This window comes from Tigriopus californicus, chromosome 5 (genome assembly GCF_007210705.1).
Source record: "Tigriopus californicus strain San Diego chromosome 5, Tcal_SD_v2.1, whole genome shotgun sequence".
Classification (NCBI taxonomy): domain Eukaryota; kingdom Metazoa; phylum Arthropoda; class Copepoda; order Harpacticoida; family Harpacticidae; genus Tigriopus; species Tigriopus californicus.
The window spans coordinates 337,495-355,497 of NC_081444.1; the positions used below are offsets into that span (position 1 = coordinate 337,495).

Genomic DNA, 18,003 nt, shown 5'->3' on the forward strand with positions numbered 1-18,003 from the left:
GACCATGTTTGGTGTTAATCAGTGAACGCACTATCAAATTTACTCAATGCCACAATGCTAATTGGCTAGACAAGCATGTAAAATGAAAAAAATGTCGAAATCTAATTCATGCACATTGCGGTTTGGCTGGGCATGTTGTCTTTGATTTTACTCCATGGAATAACGTCAGTTGTCCATCAAGACGTTTACTTGACTAGCCCTATAAACGGGTGCGGAAAAACTGAAGAAGTGGCTGGCTTTTGGAACTCCGAACTAATATGTAGATTGCATGCCATGACCTTTAACGGTTTGATTGAAACTTCTTCTAACGCGTGGAAGCCCAACGATTGAGGGAGTGCTGTAGGTGGCCGACTGGGGACCTACTTAGGCTGAGGAAGGGTCCAAGTGGTTGATAGCAGTAATCATCATGATATGGTCTGTGGTTGATAGTCCCTGGGATTCGGGTGGAAATATTCCGGTCAGGATAGCCAGCCTGAATCAGAAGTCCAACCGAATCAGCCTCAACAGCTGTCCAAAGCCACTTGTTCCACTTGTTCACATATCCGTCGAGTTGTCTTCTGACATCTGAACAACAGCGATCAGCCATCAGCCATCAGCGTACGTTCTCGACTTGAACGCCGGGTCTCATTCATTCCTTGATCCCTCCCCCCACCCCAGGCTCGGGTGGGTCTGGGCGTGGTGTGTTGTATTAGTCCCAGAGAGCGAGCGAGAGAGCACGGATTTGTTCAGGCCACTCGAATATCCATCCCTATCCGCCTATCCGCCTATTTGCCAGCCAGCCATATGGTGGATGTCCACTGAATGACAGGACCGAGAATCAAGCGAAGGAATGGACGGGACACGCTGAAAGCCAACCTCGCGATGAGCATGCCCGGTCGGATCAATATATAGCTCAGATCCAATCGATCCCATGAGGGCGGCGCCAGTCCAGGCCGGCCATGGCCCCCATGGACCCCATGGACGGCGAACCTTTGACGAGGCCTCGGCCCAAATTCAGGTAAGCTAGCTTGTTCTTCCCGTGGGACTCATGTCTCGAGCCCTCCGGCCCTCCAGCCCATCGTCCATTGAACCCGATGGACCCGGGGACCCGGGGACCCGGGGACCCAGAGTCATGGGATTATAGTTGATTTCGTGGCTGGATGAGGGGCAGACCGACCCCTGAACTATGCCCAACATGAATAATACTCCCTTGTGCCCTAGGCTAATTTACAACGCCACATTGCCCGCCAAAAGTCGCAGACGGGTCAGGTGGGCCATGAGGTCGATTCCGGATCCGAGGATTCGGACTCCAACCACGATGAGTCCGATGACGCCCATCAACGGATCTTGACCCAAATGTTCCAATCCTACGGCCTGTCAGCCGACAAGGTGGATGACCGCACCCGATCCGCCGTGTTACAATCCTTCAGTAGTCGTGGCAACTCGTGTCTCATCTGCATTTCCTCCATGAAAAAAAGTGACCCCATCTGGAATTGTCCCCATTGTTTCTGCTCACTCCACATCACGTGTGTCCAAAGATGGGCGCGAGACAGCATTTTCCAGCAGAAGCAGGACCAAGAACTGAATAACAGCCCGCGGGATCATCGGCACATCCGCCAAGGCACCGCCCCACACCCGCCTCACGCCGCTCGTTGGTGTTGTCCCAACTGCCGACACGCCTTTGGCCAGCCCGAGATCCCCACCAAATATACCTGCTATTGCGGCCAAGTGGATGACCCGGCCTTCGACCCCTGGATTGTGCCCCATTCCTGCGGGGAAACGTGTCGTCGCGTGCTTCAACCTGAATGTGGACACTCATGTCTGATTTTGTGTCATCCGGGGCCCTGTCCGCCCTGTCCCAAAATGGTCACGGCCCATTGCTTTTGCCAAAACTCGGCCCCCGCCATGCGGCGATGCTTCGATAAGACTTGGTCGTGTGGCAAACCCTGTCGTAAGGCCTTGAATTGCGCTCAACACACGTGTCCACTCCCCTGTCATGATGGTCCCTGTCCACCTTGTCAAAAGACGTCGGTCCAGTTGTGTCAATGCCAGCGACACCAAAAAGAGAGTCAATGCGCCGAGCCCATCTGGCAATGTACGGAAAAGTGCGGTCGAAAGCTCAAGTGCGGACACCATGTGTGCGATGCAGTCTGTCACAAGGGTACCTGTCCGCCATGTCCCTTGAGTGAGCTTCGGTATTGTCCGTGTCGGAAACAGACCTATCAATTGGCCTGTACGCTAGCCACGCCCACTTGTGGGGATACTTGCGGCAAGACTTTGACGTGCGGTCAGCACATTTGCGCTGAGAGGTGTCACCGAGGAGCGTGCGGGTCTTGTTTACAGATGATCATGAAACCCTGCCGATGTGGCATGAAACAGAAAGAGGTGAGTGGACATCAATGAGTATGGTACGGTATTTTGTGGTAAAATTTCTTAATTCGTATTGATCGCTTTAGGTACCCTGCACCAAGGACTACGTTTGCGATTTGAAATGCCGCCGAATGAAGGATTGCCGCAAGCACACGTGCAATAAGAAATGCTGTGATGGCTCGTGTCCGCCGTGCGAACAATCCTGCGGTAAGATGTTGAGTTGTAAAAACCATAAATGCGAGTCTCGCTGTCACATTGGGGCGTGCTATCCGTGCAATCAGACCAAGGAAGTGAGGTGTAATTGTGGGGCCAGTCGCATTCTCGTACCATGTGGTCGGGAGAAGGTCACCCATCCTCCTAAATGTCGGCAAAAATGTCAAGCCCCTTCCAATTGCCACCATCCAGTGCGAACGCCTCACAACTGTCACTTTGGTCCTTGTCCACCTTGTAAGCAGCCTTGCGGACAAACGATGAGTTGCCATCACATCTGCCCAGCCCCATGCCACGATCAAGTGAAGGTCAAAATTAATTCCGGTAAGAAAGCCGCCGTCCCATGGGAGGAAACGGGTCCCAAGATCGAAACCAAAGCCCTGGACTGCCCGGATTGCCAAGTGCCCGTCCCAGTCACGTGCTTAGGGGGTCACGACACGAGCGATTTCCCGTGTTTCATGGCCAAAACCGCATCTTGCGGTCGGAAATGTGGTCGTAACCTAGCTTGCGGGAACCACCAATGCACACGTGACTGTCACAAGGTCAAGCACGCTTCCAACGCCACGGATGCGGGCACCAATTGCCGGAAATGTGAGCTCGAGTGTCAACGGGCCCGTCCCGAGGGATGCCCACACATTTGCAATAGGCCTTGTCATGGTGATCCGTGTAAAGAGTGCACTCAAATGATCCGGATTGCTTGTCATTGCGCATTGCTCCAGGTCTATGTTGAATGTGGCAAGTGGATCCAAAGTGAAGGCGACCAAAGGGAAGTCTTAGGCTCGTGTCAAAACCAATGTCCCAAACTCATGACCTGTGGTCACAGGTCTGTACATAGACGAGGGTTGATCACAAAATCAGATGAACTTCACTTGACCGTTCTTCGATCTCGATTTCAGATGCTCCAAAATCTGCCATTCTGGGGCCTGTTCAGAGTCATCATCGTGCAAGAAAAAGACCAAGATCTTTTGCAGTTGTAAGAGGAAAAAGAAAGAGTTTCCATGCTCGGATCCCAATCAGATTCGCAAACTCTCTTGTGACGGGGAATGTGCTCAGGCCAAGACCAAGGTAGGAATAGAGATCGATCCAATGGCAGAGGTTTCTGTCTTTGTGGCATCAACAGTAAGTAATTCATCAATTGGAATCATCATCATAGGATGACGCCGAGGGTAAGGACCTGGATCCCGAGGAACGTTGGCGAAAAGAGGCTGAAGCGCGATTACAGCGGGAAGAACTGGAACGCTTCGAGAAGATGAAGGAGGGCGGCAAGAAACGGAGGAGAAATCGGAAAGCTCCCAGCGAAAATGTGGAGCAAGGCATTTGGGCTCGGAACCACTGGGTCAAGATTCTAGTCGTTTCCAGTGTGATGGCGTTGTTCATGGGCATGGTGGCGTATAAATACATGTAATCCTAATAAATCGTCACTGTATAGTTACCCTGAAGATTCTCATGTTCTTGTGATATGGGGAAATAGTTCGGATTCAAGTGAGATGAAGGGTGTTTTAGGCAAACCCAACACGGTGGTTACTCACAATGCTGATGAAGTTTTTTTGCAAATGACAAGATTTCTAATAACGATTTCAGTTGTTATTGAAACAAAAGGAACAAATTTTGTATAAAATCATCTTGGATTCTAGCTTAAATTAGAACATTAATGCACTTAAAACCTACAAAGGGATAACATTATTAAAAACGTAATCAATCGATGTTGGGAAAAACCGTAGTTGCGTTTCCAACTAAAATTTTATTCAAATCCATAGAGCAGATGATAAGATATCACGCTTTCAAAGATTGTATTTGCATCAAATTTGACTACAAATTGCTCCCGTTATATCTTAAAGCAATTGCCAAGAAATATAATATACTTTTTCTATGCCTAAAATAAATATAAATGGAATTATTTCACTTTTCTGAAGCAAGTAGAGAAGCCTGAATATAGGAATAAAAGTTGAAGGCAAATGCAGGAAAGGAAGATACTCTACAACTCGCGGATTAAAGATAAGCTTTTGCCCAATAAGGGCCCTTATTTCCAACGTCAGACTGCCCAAACAAAACTGGAAGAGGTACGATGGATTGCTCCATAAACTGCTGATAACATGCCATGAAAGCGATTTCTTTGCCCGACATTATGTGTCTCGGGTCACTAATTATACAAAAAAAATTATATTCTCAAGCTTGACAAGTCAATAACTCAATAAAGAGGAATCGGCCAAATTAGCCCTTTATGTGGTAGTGGCTGACTGACAATGCACCCTGTGAGGTCTAGCACGTAAACCAAATTTCATGCAGCGCAAGGCCCTTATTGATCAGTTTATCTACCTCTACTAAACGAAACATAGAACACACAGAACTCTGGTTCAAGCCCTGCTTATTAAATATCAACTTCTTGTATTTTTCCGAAAACAACATGTACCCTGACAAAATTAGGAATGGGTTTGAAGGATTAAGTGACTCCTTTTTCAACCCTAAAATGTCAAAACATGCAATATCTAGCTTGGAAGGCCAATAAACAATCAATGCGTGTGCTAGAGATTGACTCTGATATTTGACATATCTTACCGTTGGAACGAGATTAAAACAAAACGCAACTTCACACATTTCATTTGATGAGCAACTTACGGCCCTTTTAATCCCAATCAAAAAGGGGTCTCTTTTGTCTCATGCATTTGCTTGCCATACTTCATGGTAAACGTTATTCTCCACCGATTAGTTGGCGGTGCTACTTTTTTAAATCTTAACCTGACCTAATCAAACCTAATCTAACCTTACCTAACCTAACCCAACCTAACCTAACACGATATTAATAACCCTTAAAATCTAAACCTTTTAACATTTTGCCACAAATTTAAAAATGAGCACCGCCAACTAATCGGTGGAGAATAACGTTTATCCATACTTCATTGGTTGTACCACAAACCACTGAAAATTATGGACGTATCTCGATGACTAAAACTAGTCATCAGGGCTGCGCCATTAGTCCTGTCATGTTTCAGGTTCGTCCTGTCCATAGCTTTCTTGAAACTCGAGGAAACGCAATTTTCAGCATATGCTTGGCAGCTCTGATATCTTGACTAACAAATCGGACCAAAGTTTCTACAGACAGCCTAAAGGTAATTGGGGCTTTTCAATACAACTAGTCTTGGTTGTGGTACATCCATAATTTTCAGGGGTCTATGGTTGTACTGTGGGTCAATCAATTCCTGATTTTAACTGAGATTAAAGATTGAACTACATATATGTCAATCACTTTTGGTTCTTTGTTTATTAATGAAACAATTAGTCTGCCATGTTAGATTTCATTTATCTCAAGTAGGATACTAATATTTGCGAAGTCTTGATTCAGAAAAATCTGAGCATTATGATTAGCTATGTATCACGGTAGAGGATTTCTTATGTCACTTTTATCCACACTATTCAGAATCAACAGCATTTACTTTTTTTTTTTTTAATCTCACTTCAATTTGACTTTGGTTGGACCAGGACATGACATATCTATGGGAAAAAAAGATCCCCTTGAAGGGGATTCAAACGGACGTGAATTTTTCACCAAAGGAAATCAAACATTTGTTGTTCGCAAAACTTCTTAAAGTACTCGTATGTTGGAAGGCCCAAGTTTGTGGCAGATGGCAAATTCCTAACGTTGTAATCGGCCATGAAATTGGCCTTCCACCCGTGAGATTCCATGTTGTAAGATTTTTAGATGGTCACCAAGTGTCTCGAAAATAATTTATTACGCTAATAGTCTAATATACTACATATAATATCATATCTTGCTTGATCTAACTCTTGCAACCGCGTGAAAAGACGTATTAGGCTGCATTTTGGCCCCGATTTGGAAGAATGTGAAGGCATCTACTGGTACTTTTGAAAAAGTGAATATCTTACCCAGTTGCAATTCAAAACAAGTGCTCTCGAAATCAGGCAGGGGTATCTCATTTAGGTCGGCCATAAGAATAATCTCTTTTTGACTCTCAGTCATCATTGACTGGTCAGTCATTGAAGAGCCCAAAATTAAAACTTGACTTCTGCAGTGCCAATTTTGAATATGTTTTTGTTTATAACACTTAATCGAGGTCCTCTCTAGCTCTGTATGCTACCAATTTGGATATTGCTTAAGTTTAATTATTTTCTAGAATATAGTCTGGCGATGAAAAAGTCGAGCATCATATGCAGCAATAGCAATTTGTTGTAGAAGCAATCTCAAATCAAATTCAAACATTTTTGTCAGTGAAAAACGTCTTCAGAAGTTGCGTAAGGGACAAAATTGCGTGTACATATACATAAACGTTGAAACACGGATCGGCGAGAGCTCGACTAGATTGGTTCAAGCTTGTTTCAAAACGCCTCATTTCTCTCCATCGAGAAAAACAAATTCTTCTTGAACCTAATGAAACAAATCTGAAAATCTTGTGAGATCCTAACCGATTCCGTATCAGCCCTGCTCTCAAACATTCGACGTTTCTATGACATCTGTGGTTTTTGCCGGGAGAGCTTGAGCTTTCAAAGTTCTAATATTCACCGGTGGCCGATGACAGGGCTGCCAAACCAACCCAATAGAGCCCATTTGCTGGTGTCTGTCGGGACTCAACTACCCTCCAACCAAGTCCAAAACTCATGCCTCACGCCGACCCACCCTTTCAGCAATGTATAGGCCCACAACCTTTGATGGCTTATCATTGCATTCTTCACTGCCCCGAGGCCAACCAACCCCTTACTTTTAACCGACTACCCTCGTGTCACAGGGAGGATGTTCATTTTGGTCAGCCTGAAAAGGCGCCAAGTTGTGTTTCAAGTCTGATCTTGTCTTACTGACTACTCCATTGCCCTCCTCTCTCCATCGGTTGAACACCCTCGGTTTCCCATTGTCAATCGTCGCGAATCGATTGCCGAGGACTGAAGTGACCTCTCCCGCGTGACGGAATTAGACTCCAAGAAAGCCCCTCTCTGCTGTCCTTGTTCATACCTCGCCACCACCCCGACCTTGGTAAGGTAACCTTGATTCAGAATGCCTTTAGCCGTAATCAGCGCCATGTCGTTTAACAACAAAGAAAACCTCTCGGATGCCTCGAAAGTCTCGGATGCTTCTTCGCCGAGCAAACCCGCCCTCTCCTCCGAGGTGACGGGGGCCGGATCCCGGGCCAAATGGTTGGACAGTCAGGAGCCTTTATTGCAGGAGAATCCTCGCCGATTCGTGATCTTGCCCATTCAGTACAATTCGATCTGGCAAATGTACAAGAAGGCCGAAGCCTCATTTTGGACGGCCGAAGAGGTGGATTTGTCCAAGGACCTGGACGATTGGGCCAAACTCAAAGAGGATGAGCGCTATTTCGTCTCGCACATCCTGGCCTTCTTCGCCGCGTCTGATGGGATTGTCAATGAGAATCTGGTGGAGCGGTTTATGGCCGAGGTGCAAATCCCTGAGGCGCGTTGTTTCTACGGCTTTCAGATTGCCATCGAGAACATTCATTCTGAAATGTATTCTCTGCTCATTGACACCTATGTCACGGATGCCCAAGAGAAGGAGCATTTGTTCAACGCCTTGGAGACGGTGCCAGCCGTACGCAAGAAGGCCGATTGGGCTCTCAAGTGGATCAATGACCGCGAATCCACTTTTGGTGAGCGAATCATGGCCTACGCGTGTGTCGAGGGCATCTTCTTCTCTGGCAGTTTTGCTGCCATCTTCTGGCTTAAGAAACGCGGGCTCATGCCCGGCTTGACCTTTTCCAATGAGTTGATCTCGCGAGACGAAGGCTTGCACACGGACTTTGCTTGTCTTATGTTCAAGCATTTGAAGAATCGACCCACCAAAGAGCGAATTTACCAGATCGTGACCGAAGCCGTGGTCATCGAGAGCGAGTTCCTGACTGATGCCTTGCCCGTCAATCTGATCGGCATGAATTGCGATCTTATGGTTCAGTACATCAAATTCGTCGCGGATCGGCTGTTACTAGAGTTGGACTGCCAAAAGCACTACCGAGTGGAGAACCCCTTCGATTTCATGGACAACATCTCCCTCGAAGGCAAGACCAATTTCTTCGAGAAACGTGTGGGAGAATATCAAAAAGCGGGGGTGATGTCCAAGCCCGAGGACAACAAATTCACGCTCGACGCCGACTTCTAAAAGGGAACAAAGAAGAAACTTCGCCTGCATTTAGATCCTCATTCCTTAGTACAAGTATTATTTCCATACGAACTGACCCTACGCCCAGTGTCACCTGAAAGACACCTAGATAGATACCTTTCTCCCTGATGTTGAACGGCTATAAGATAGCGCTTCTACATATCAAATAAATTTTTTGATAGATACTGAATATTAGAGTCATATTTCCACCAGCTACAACCTTAAACGTTGAGGGTTCAAATCTCAAATCACTGCGGATAGGAAAGACAATTGCAAGGGAAAATTGGCATTTCTCGAGTTGTTCAAAGCAAACATCAATGCGAAAATGGGTTGGTGGTGCTGGTTTATACTAGCAGCCACTACAAGAAATATAATCCTCAGTTTAATTACAATGAAAGATTACGATTTGTCGCATGGAGCAAATCGGAAATTTGATGCGTCCGTGGCGACTTTGCTCATACTTGCCTCGTTCTCGTGCCTCTTCAACTCACTGCGATATATAGGGCCGACCAAAACTTGCATCCTGCAAATTTTGCAAAAATAACTTGCATATTCCGGGTTTTCTGCAAATTTATTGCATCGGCAAATTTGACGATTTTATTTGACATTTTTCTGCAATTCATCATGCAATTTTAGCAAAAACATATTAATATTTCGGCGATTTGGGATTTTTTAGGTAAATTTGTGTGTATTTTGGGGAGAAATTTGTGCAATTTGAAGTCGTCCTGATTTTTTCTAGAAATTTGTTTGACATGAAAGTACAAAATAGGTTACAGATATATTAACAACCGCCTGTTTAGATGTATATTTCTTCCATCCATCCTCTTGTCATAGCCGTTTTTGAAGATATACTACATTAAAGGCCGGGACGTACTTTGTGCTACATTCTTCTATAAAAGTCAGACATTTCTTAACATGTTTCCATGGGTATCAGTAAATGGTCGGAGGTGGATGAATTATGTTGAAAGAATTCGAAGTCTATCATTTTCAAAAAACTTGAAAACAGTTTAATCTTATCTCTAATAAGAAACGGAACATAATTTTAATACTAAAACTGTTGCGTAATAGTTTCACTGTGACGTTATCAATACGATGTTGCAGAACTCGGGTATTTTTTATCATGCAAAATTGAAGAGATATGTCCAAGATGCTGGTCTAGCTGATTGGTCTGAAAGGCAACTTGAACAGTGCACGAATCTTCTCCCCAGTCTATTTGTGAAAAGGTCAGATGGCAGCTCTCTCTCTTGGTCTTCCATCTAAGGAGAGGTGTCCCAATTGAGGGATATTTATTTCTGCTTCGTCCTCATAGCCAACATAAATTATTACCTCACCCTCAGGAATGAACGCAGGTTTGCCTATTTAAGCTGTTACTGCAACTCTTGCTGTATATTAAATACCGCAAAGAAGCTTGGACTTGGCTAGCCTGGATTAAATCAGGATTCGCAAATTCGAGCCAGAGAGCAGATGCTCTACCAATACGGTATCACAGGTAGCCTCTCCTCCCTCCCCAGGTATAGTAGGTTCAAACTATTGTGCTGAGAGTTATGACAGGAGTCTACTTTTTATTGACTATTGCTTGATTCCTCTGACTTCTTATGGTGTTAAGCCTTTAATCTCTAGTCAAACCTAGTGGACCGTCACACTAGGGTCCCCAACATGCATGGCTGACTCCCGCCTCATGGCATACTCCCACCCTCTGGTCCGAGTCACGTCCACCTATTGGACCAAGTCATTCCCTCTGGACCGAGTCACGTCCTCTAGACTAAGTCGCGTTCACCCTCCCTATGCTCCTCAACTAGCCTGTCCGCATCCTCGACTAACCCCGTGCGCATCCATGACCAGCCCACGTTTCTATTCAGAACTCTCAGAAATAAACCAGTCTAATCAATTACCATCTTCTGAATTCTTACGGTGTCGGGCCTATCATGGTCCTCCACGCTTCTTTGCCTACTCAGACGCCAGTTTTGATTCAATCATAAAGATCACCAAATGTTATCGATCAGCGAGTTTATCCTCTTTCCAACAAAAGTTACCGTAGATCTCTAGTTATCCTAGAAAGTGGGAAATTGAAATTATACCGAGTGTTCAGATTTTGCTCATGCCCCGTGCAGACCTACTACATCATTAATGCCTTAAGTAAGTAATGGATTTTAACTTGGATTTGAGTACTGAGTTAGGCAACGGAGTCCTCGGAGGGAGTTTGGTTAAAAAATTAAGACCAAAAATACTGCTTTTCGTAGGTTGACTTTCTTTTTTGAATGCCCTGCCTTGCTGGCCTGTATGGATGCGACGTGTATTTTTGGTAACTCTCAACTTGACTCCCCTTGGGAGTTGAATTATTAGATGGCATGAGTAAAACGTCTTAGAAAGTGCGCAACCGTGGACACATTATCGTGATATCGCTTTGTCTTGAAGAAACCTATTTCATTTCAGTTACCTTCCTTTTCCGATGTCCGGAACTCTGAAGTAATTTCTTTCCTTGGACTATTTTCTAGACAGTATTGCCACTAATAAAAGAGGTCAAATTTGGAGAAGCTTCTAGTGCATCCAAATCTAATCTATTTCACAATACAACAAAATATTATTGTAAACAACCATTCGAGTTGTAATTTTTAATTTATTTTAAGACCACCGGAGCACGAGTGACGATTAAATATAAAGTATGACGGATGACTAGAAATAGCTCAATTATATTGGCTAAAATACAATCAATGGCAATAACGATTACTATTAGCGAAATGTAATCATAATTACATCACAGGTCTGGTTATCAACTAGTCTGATCAGCGATTACCCATTTCTAAACAATCTATATTCATTCAAAACCAGAGAGGCAAAAAAGGGCACGGCTGACAGGAAATCTCAAAATCTCATTCTCGGATTCGAATCCAATTTGTCGGCGATCAAATCATTTGCAAATCATGGTCATTTCCCCCTCTCCCAATCCAGAAGTGATTTCAAATCTGGGCACACGTGATTTCAAGCCTACAATACTGGAGAATAGCGCTGTATGAGCAAATGAGCACTGTCAAATCGAAACCTACTTTAGAGCAATAAATTCTGGCAATATATCGAGCAATATGACAATGGCTCTGAGAAAAGCTTTTCTTCTTATCATTAAAGCCTTTATGTAGTTGGGATGTTTTCCGGTCAAAGTCGCCACCCTTGCCACATTTGAACCGCCTTATTTTTTCAATCTAAACCAAATCTTTTCATGCCTTCAAGTCAAGAACAATTAACTTTGATTGTGAACTTCTATTTATCCTAAACACACGACCACATTAATGCCAAACACCTACCAACTTGACCCTTTCACTAATGATCATTTGCTTCTAGTATAGTATGTCTCAAATACTACGAGTCTGGAGTCATATTGAGAAACGAAGAAGCGTTCTCTGTCTTTCCTTGTGCCAAGAAATGACTGAAACTCCACAAGAGCGAGGCGAGTCCGGTCGATCTTCATCCGAATTAGGTTTACGACAAGGAAGGTCTGGATCATGGGTGTTGCTATCATCATGCTCATCCTATTCTGTCGTCTCTCTCTTTTTCTCCAGGTCATCCTCTAGTATGAGCCATGAAGGAGGAAGAGCCCTGAGAGATTATTACCGAAATTGAACTCGTCATGATAAAGGGGGCACGTGAGGCAATTCCGATGGTCTCAGGAATGATCATCTGCTTCATATGCTTCATATGCTTCATATGCTCCTGAGCTACCCAGTTGATTGCCAGGATGGGAGAGCGAACTTCATAAATTACTGCCCGGATGATTCATTGGGAAAGTTTTTATGGCTAATATAAAGCCAATTCCGATATGATAACTCAAGTGGGCGAAATCTTGATCTTGGGGAAAAGTCTGAAAAGGGAACCAATGGTAGATCTTTGATTCCAAAGGATTCATTCGATCACGCTAAAAAATGCTGTAATATCCTGATTTCATCCTTCCATGACTCGTTTCCAATGATTTCACTGATGCATTCTTTTGTTTTCCCCCCCAACTTCAAGTGGGATCAAGTCCGCCAAAGTCAGGGGGTTGACCTGATCTCGTTTGCAAGTCATGGAGCCATAAAATATTTTAGAGCTTTCAAGTTCGTTTAAGAAATCACCACTCTCTGGCGTGTGCAGTGTGTGCAGTGTGTGCACTGGGCAGTCCTGCCACCCTGTGCGTGAACTTGGGGTCGCAATCGGCCGCCACAAATGTCCAATTATCCAGGAATTCACTCCTATAACCACACATTCATTCAAAGAGCCTAGAGGCCCTGTTAAAGCGGATCAAGCTCTCCTAAAAACAAATTCAGACCATCAAGAATCTGAAATGCTAACCAGACCTGGGGTCAAATCGATTGGTCGAAAATGGGCGGATGAAGTTCTGTCGTGAAGGGATCAAAAGGTAAGCCTGATAATCAGAGAGGTTCCCGGTTCGACCCTCCTCGCTGCGTTGTCTCAAGGGAACTTGCGGAGGTTCGTTGACACTTACAATCGATCATTTTTCACCGACTGGATAAAAGTACCGTGCACGAAATGTGTGTTGCTCATCTTTTTATGTATGAGGTTCAATTCGATTTTTTAAAGCAAATATTGATTAAAGTTTGGTCTCATTTTGCCACTGGAATCGAAATGAGGAGTAGTGAGTTCTATTCAAAACGAAAAGTACCTGATTATATGAGTGACAACCACAAATGTTAACAACAACTTGTTCTTACAACTGATGCGGGTCGTTTACGTGGCGAAGGTCTTTTTGAAATGGCCCTCATGTGTTTTCAAGCTCACACTCATTCAAATTTCGATCAAATTTTTGATGGCATAAAGTTCCTCTAATGCTTAGGTAGTGAATCAATTTTGAAAGATTGTTTATAAAGCCTGTGAGAAGCAACGAGACCTCAACAATGCGTCCCGGGCAAGAAGTTTGGACAAAAAGCATCAAATTACTCTTTCGTGCTACCCAAGTCTGAACATCAGTCCGTGTGTGCTGTATTGTAATCCTCCCTCCGAATGTTGTCTCTTAAGGGCTAAGTTTTCCTTCCATTTTTAGACTCATGAAGAAAGTTGAGAAGGAAGGAAGAAGGAAGAAGGAAAGAATGACGGAACGAAGGACGCATTGGGATTCGGGGCCAACCTATTCTAGTTATTCTAGTTGCTCGGTGTGAACGGAGGAAGAGGAGGATTGTCGTGGACATTTTGGACACAGTGGGAGATCAACCCCATCCAATGAACTTGCGACGACTCATTATGACCCCGAAGATGATGCACCCATCTCTCTTTCGCTCGCACATTCGCACACTGAGCAGCATTATTATTTTTATGGCTGAAGGTGTCGTTAAGGAATTGGTTATGCCAAATAAAAGTAAATATGCTGGCCATGAGATCCATGGGGTCCATGGGTTGGGCTGGCAAACACACGATCAAATGTGGAGCATCGCCTCATGACAATTGACTTGAGCTCACTTCTTGCCAAGACCTGCTACAACTAGCAAGCAATAAGTGTTTCACATAAGTGCACACCACCTAGGACTGCACAGTAGACGAGATACTCATATCTACAAGTACCTACAACTCCACACTCATGATCGGAAGTGCTCATGAACTCCCAATTGACAAATTTAATGGTGGTATAAACGGGTACTTGGCTTGAATTATGCCCCATGTCTTCTTGCTTGGCCTTCCCAAGGAGACATAATACACACGTATTGAAAGTGGGACTGAAAAATGATCTTTGATGCTAAAATATGTTTATGCAAAGGGAACTGGCAGTGTGACTGGTTACCCACTTAACATTATGTAACACATAAGAGTTGTATCCTCTCCGGAAAATGATGGATTGGGGCCCTGTTTTTTGTTGTCGGAATCGGTTTAAGAGAGGACCTGGAAAACTAATTGTATTGCATTTGGTGTGTAGCTTGACGATCAGCTCTTTAAGGTCCCCAAGATGAATGTGCTTGGGTGACTTATAGGTCTTCTTGAGAGAGGTCGAGTGATCATTGGGATGCATGCACTCATTTCGCTCGTGACGTAACGGCAAATATGCATTAAGCCCTCTCCAAAAGGACGTTTATTCATAAGGCCATGCAGTGCACAATACACACTGAATATAAGTCGACTATGGGTTAAGAAGCATTGGCTAGAAACACTCAACGACGTCAAACTTTGTACAATAGAAACACGATGGCTTATTTGATCTAAGTAGGAGGTCTCTTTTTGTGCCCAAACGCCACCGTTCCCGCAGATTGCTTGGCTCAATAACCGTATCTGTGCGCTTTTATTCACTACAATACTCTACTCTACGTATGTGCGGTACAGTATGTAGGAGAGGGCAAAGCAGGCAACAAGAGATGGATAGATGGAGAAGGGGTGACGAGGTATGTAACCGGGCGATCTCTCGACCTGTTTAAGCTATCTGGGAAGGGTTAATTGAGTCGTCATCTGGCACGTTTTTCATTGATCTAAGTAGGAGGTCTCTTTTTGTGCCCAAACGCCACCGTTCCCGCAGATTGCTTGGCTCAATAACCGTATCTGTGCGCTTTTATTCACTACAATACTCTACTCTACGTATGTGCGGTACAGTATGTAGGAGAGGGCAAAGCAGGCAACAAGAGATGGATAGATGGAGAAGGGGTGACGAGGTATGTAACCGGGCGATCTCTCGACCTGTTTAAGCTATCTGGGAAGGGTTAATTGAGTCGTCATCTGGCACGTTTTTCATCCATCTCAGGCGTAATTGGATCATAAAAGTGGGCTTGAGTTATGGCCTTCATTTGAATAAGATACTCGGGGTTAGGCATATACTAGTATAGAGGCAGCAAGAATGCAGGCAGCTTGTTGGTAACCTCTTCACACATTCCCGACCACTCTCAAAGGCATCACGTAAATTCACTACAAAGACTAAGCAGTTTTTGGTGGTCTTTGCCTCAGGATTGTTTTTTTTCCAATGACTCGTTTGGAATAAATAATAAGTCGCTGGATCCGAGTTCTTTCATTGACGTAGCCTTGGAACCTTTGACGACTTCAAGAAACGTAATATTTTTTTTGGCCCTGACACCTCGCCATGATTGGGTTGATCATCTACTCCGATCGGAACTGTGTCAGCTCCAATTCTTACCGTGTCCATCATGAGAGAAAAATATTCAAAAGATCACAAAACATCTCGACCAACGCATGGATTGAGAATCACAGGGTTGGGCGAGAAAAACGCGACTATTCCACAGTAGTCAAAATTTCGAGATAGGCTCCTTTCGTGAGAGGAAGATGATTTTATAACAGCATATTTGTGTGGATTTGGGATTTTTGAAAATGATGGTTACGCATTCCACAACTACGAAGAAAATGATACCTCGTCCTCTTCTTTAGCTAAGATAAGAAGTCTACGTTAACCTTGATTAAATTATTTCCTACAAACTATATTATCACGGGCAAAATGATTGCCTTGCACGTTACATGTTCGACTTATTTCTTTATGCCTAAAAGCCTCTTTCATCTATTTCACTATGATTCACTTTCAGAATCATTCTTATTCATACTAGATTTGCATATTGATAGAGTCTAAGACTCTGCTTCATGTGCCACTAAAGATCTGACTCCATGCTGGATTTTGCCCACTGAAAATCTAACTAGATATTGATTAGATTTGATTCATGCTAGATTCTGACCTCCCAAATCATGATTAATGATTGCCTCAAACATCGGCAAATTTTAACGACCTGACCCTTCGGTTGATACAGTGATTTCCTGGAACGTGGCTAAAATTATTTCGGCACCGATTTGTTCAAACGTCCAGGAGATGCTCTTTGAACGAAAGAGTTTCAATTCAATTTAGGGACCCTGTTCACCTGTGGTGTTTACTACGATTCTCAACTAGGACACCTTACATTCTCCATCTCGAGTTCACTACCAATAACCTATAATAACAATCAATGACATTCATCTTATCTGACGAGTCGATCAGTAACAAGGCTGAGGCATCCTCCTCATTCAAACCAAACTTGGGCATTGCTCAGATCGGCCTAGCTTCTCGCATTGTGAGAGGCATTCATTCATTTAATTGTGGTAGATGGTTTTTGTCCAAAGGAAAAGGACAAGGGAATGGCTAGGTCTTTGACAAGTCAAACCTGTAATAGTATTTTATTTCCCCAAAACATGAGTATTCATGCGTGCGTGTGTGTGTGTGGATAGATATGGCTTGGAATAAGGGTCGGGACGATCTTGGCAGTTCAAGAAGATAATGGGCAAGGTGCTCACGTCCAACGTTCCCAATTGGAGTGCTCACTCCTCGGCAAATCCAGGTAAAAATTACCACCTTCAACCGGGGCCAATAGATCACCCAATTGTCGAGGGAAACACGAGCAAAACCGCCCTTTGAAACCAGATCACAACTCATGTCCCGGTACTTGTACTGCTTTGGAGTTGGAGATAGGGAGATCGGGGAACGGTCATGGGCCTTCCCAGGCCTCAAATGGCCCTTAACAATGTTCTGAAGTGATCCCCTTAAGTTTTAAGTGGTTGGCTGGTTGGCTGGCAGGGTTTTGCGTTTGGAAATGACAACCTTGACTCGACACTTTCACATGAGTAATCGCTCTCCGACCCTTTTTAGACCATCTTCATTGTCGTGGTCTCTTGGCCATTTTAATCCTTTATGAAGAGATGGCTTCTTCCTCTTCTTCAGCCTCATCTTCTCATTGCTCGCTTGCTCGCTTCCCTCAAGAAGGGGTTTAAAACGCAGCTCATTTGGATTTAAAGAAGTGCTTCTTTTCGGCAAGGCCATTTTGGATTGGCAAGTCGGTCAATCGGTTAACTCAAGTTTCTTTTGATGCCGCCTTGACTTGGTCGATTGACCTTTGACTATCATTTGCTCTCTAACAAATGACCGTAGCATACACTCCCTTTGGCCAAACACTTTTCACACCGGGTTGCTATTGCTAAGATCTTCCGTAAGTCTCGTATTGACCTTAAGAGATTCATTAATTTATTATGGCAATTAATCGTCGGCCATTTTCATACTGAAGAGCTAGCTGCACTCGTTTTCAGCTATCCTCCACCAGGTACTAACATTTTTGCCTCCATCGACAACTTAGCTATGTCGAGACAATGTATGAAAAGACAGTTTTTTCTTTTTATTGCGATGAATCTGCTCTAAAACATAACTGACCATGATAGCTTGTTGGGTAGGATGTTCCTCCGCCTCAAGCGATAATTAGCCAGATTTATTCCGATCTGGTCACTCTGCTCATCTTCAGTCAGGGTGCCAAAGAGAAGAGAGAAGGGGGGGGGGCTTCCTCGGGTCGCCCAGGGCGTCATTCCTTCCATGGTTGACTGGCCTATTTAGCTCTCGACTAAGG

General features: G+C 44.2%; 2 protein-coding genes across 2 annotated transcripts; both read left to right on the forward strand.

The window, feature by feature from the left end:
* The first annotated feature begins 216 nt into the window (after positions 1-216).
* Positions 217-3,991, forward strand: LOC131880542 (NF-X1-type zinc finger protein NFXL1-like). Its single transcript, XM_059227204.1, has 5 exons — positions 217-997; positions 1,201-2,364; positions 2,436-3,382; positions 3,456-3,624; positions 3,713-3,991. The coding sequence occupies exons 1-5, from the start codon at positions 911-913 to the stop codon at positions 3,962-3,964; spliced, it is 2,619 nt and encodes an 872-aa protein (XP_059083187.1). The 5' UTR covers positions 217-910; the 3' UTR covers positions 3,965-3,991.
* A 3,358-nt stretch (positions 3,992-7,349) lies between these two features.
* LOC131880718 (ribonucleoside-diphosphate reductase subunit M2 B-like) lies at positions 7,350-8,867 on the forward strand. Its single transcript, XM_059227403.1, has one exon. It carries the CDS (start codon positions 7,562-7,564, stop codon positions 8,675-8,677), a length of 1,116 nt encoding a protein of 371 aa, XP_059083386.1. The 5' UTR covers positions 7,350-7,561; the 3' UTR covers positions 8,678-8,867.
* Positions 8,868-18,003: the final 9,136 nt, after the last annotated feature.

Excerpts from the sequence above, each read along its gene's own strand:
- LOC131880542 (XM_059227204.1), top strand. The coding sequence starts at position 911 with ATGAGGGCGGCGCCAGTCCAGGCCGGCCATGGCCCCCATGGACCCCAT. Across the intron at positions 2,365-2,435 it reads GTGGCATGAAACAGAAAGAG|GTACCCTGCACCAAGGACTA; the intron begins GTGAGTGGACAT and ends TGATCGCTTTAG. Across the intron at positions 3,383-3,455 it reads CTCATGACCTGTGGTCACAG|ATGCTCCAAAATCTGCCATT; the intron begins GTCTGTACATAG and ends TCTCGATTTCAG.
- LOC131880718 (XM_059227403.1), top strand. The coding sequence starts at position 7,562 with ATGCCTTTAGCCGTAATCAGCGCCATGTCGTTTAACAACAAAGAAAAC.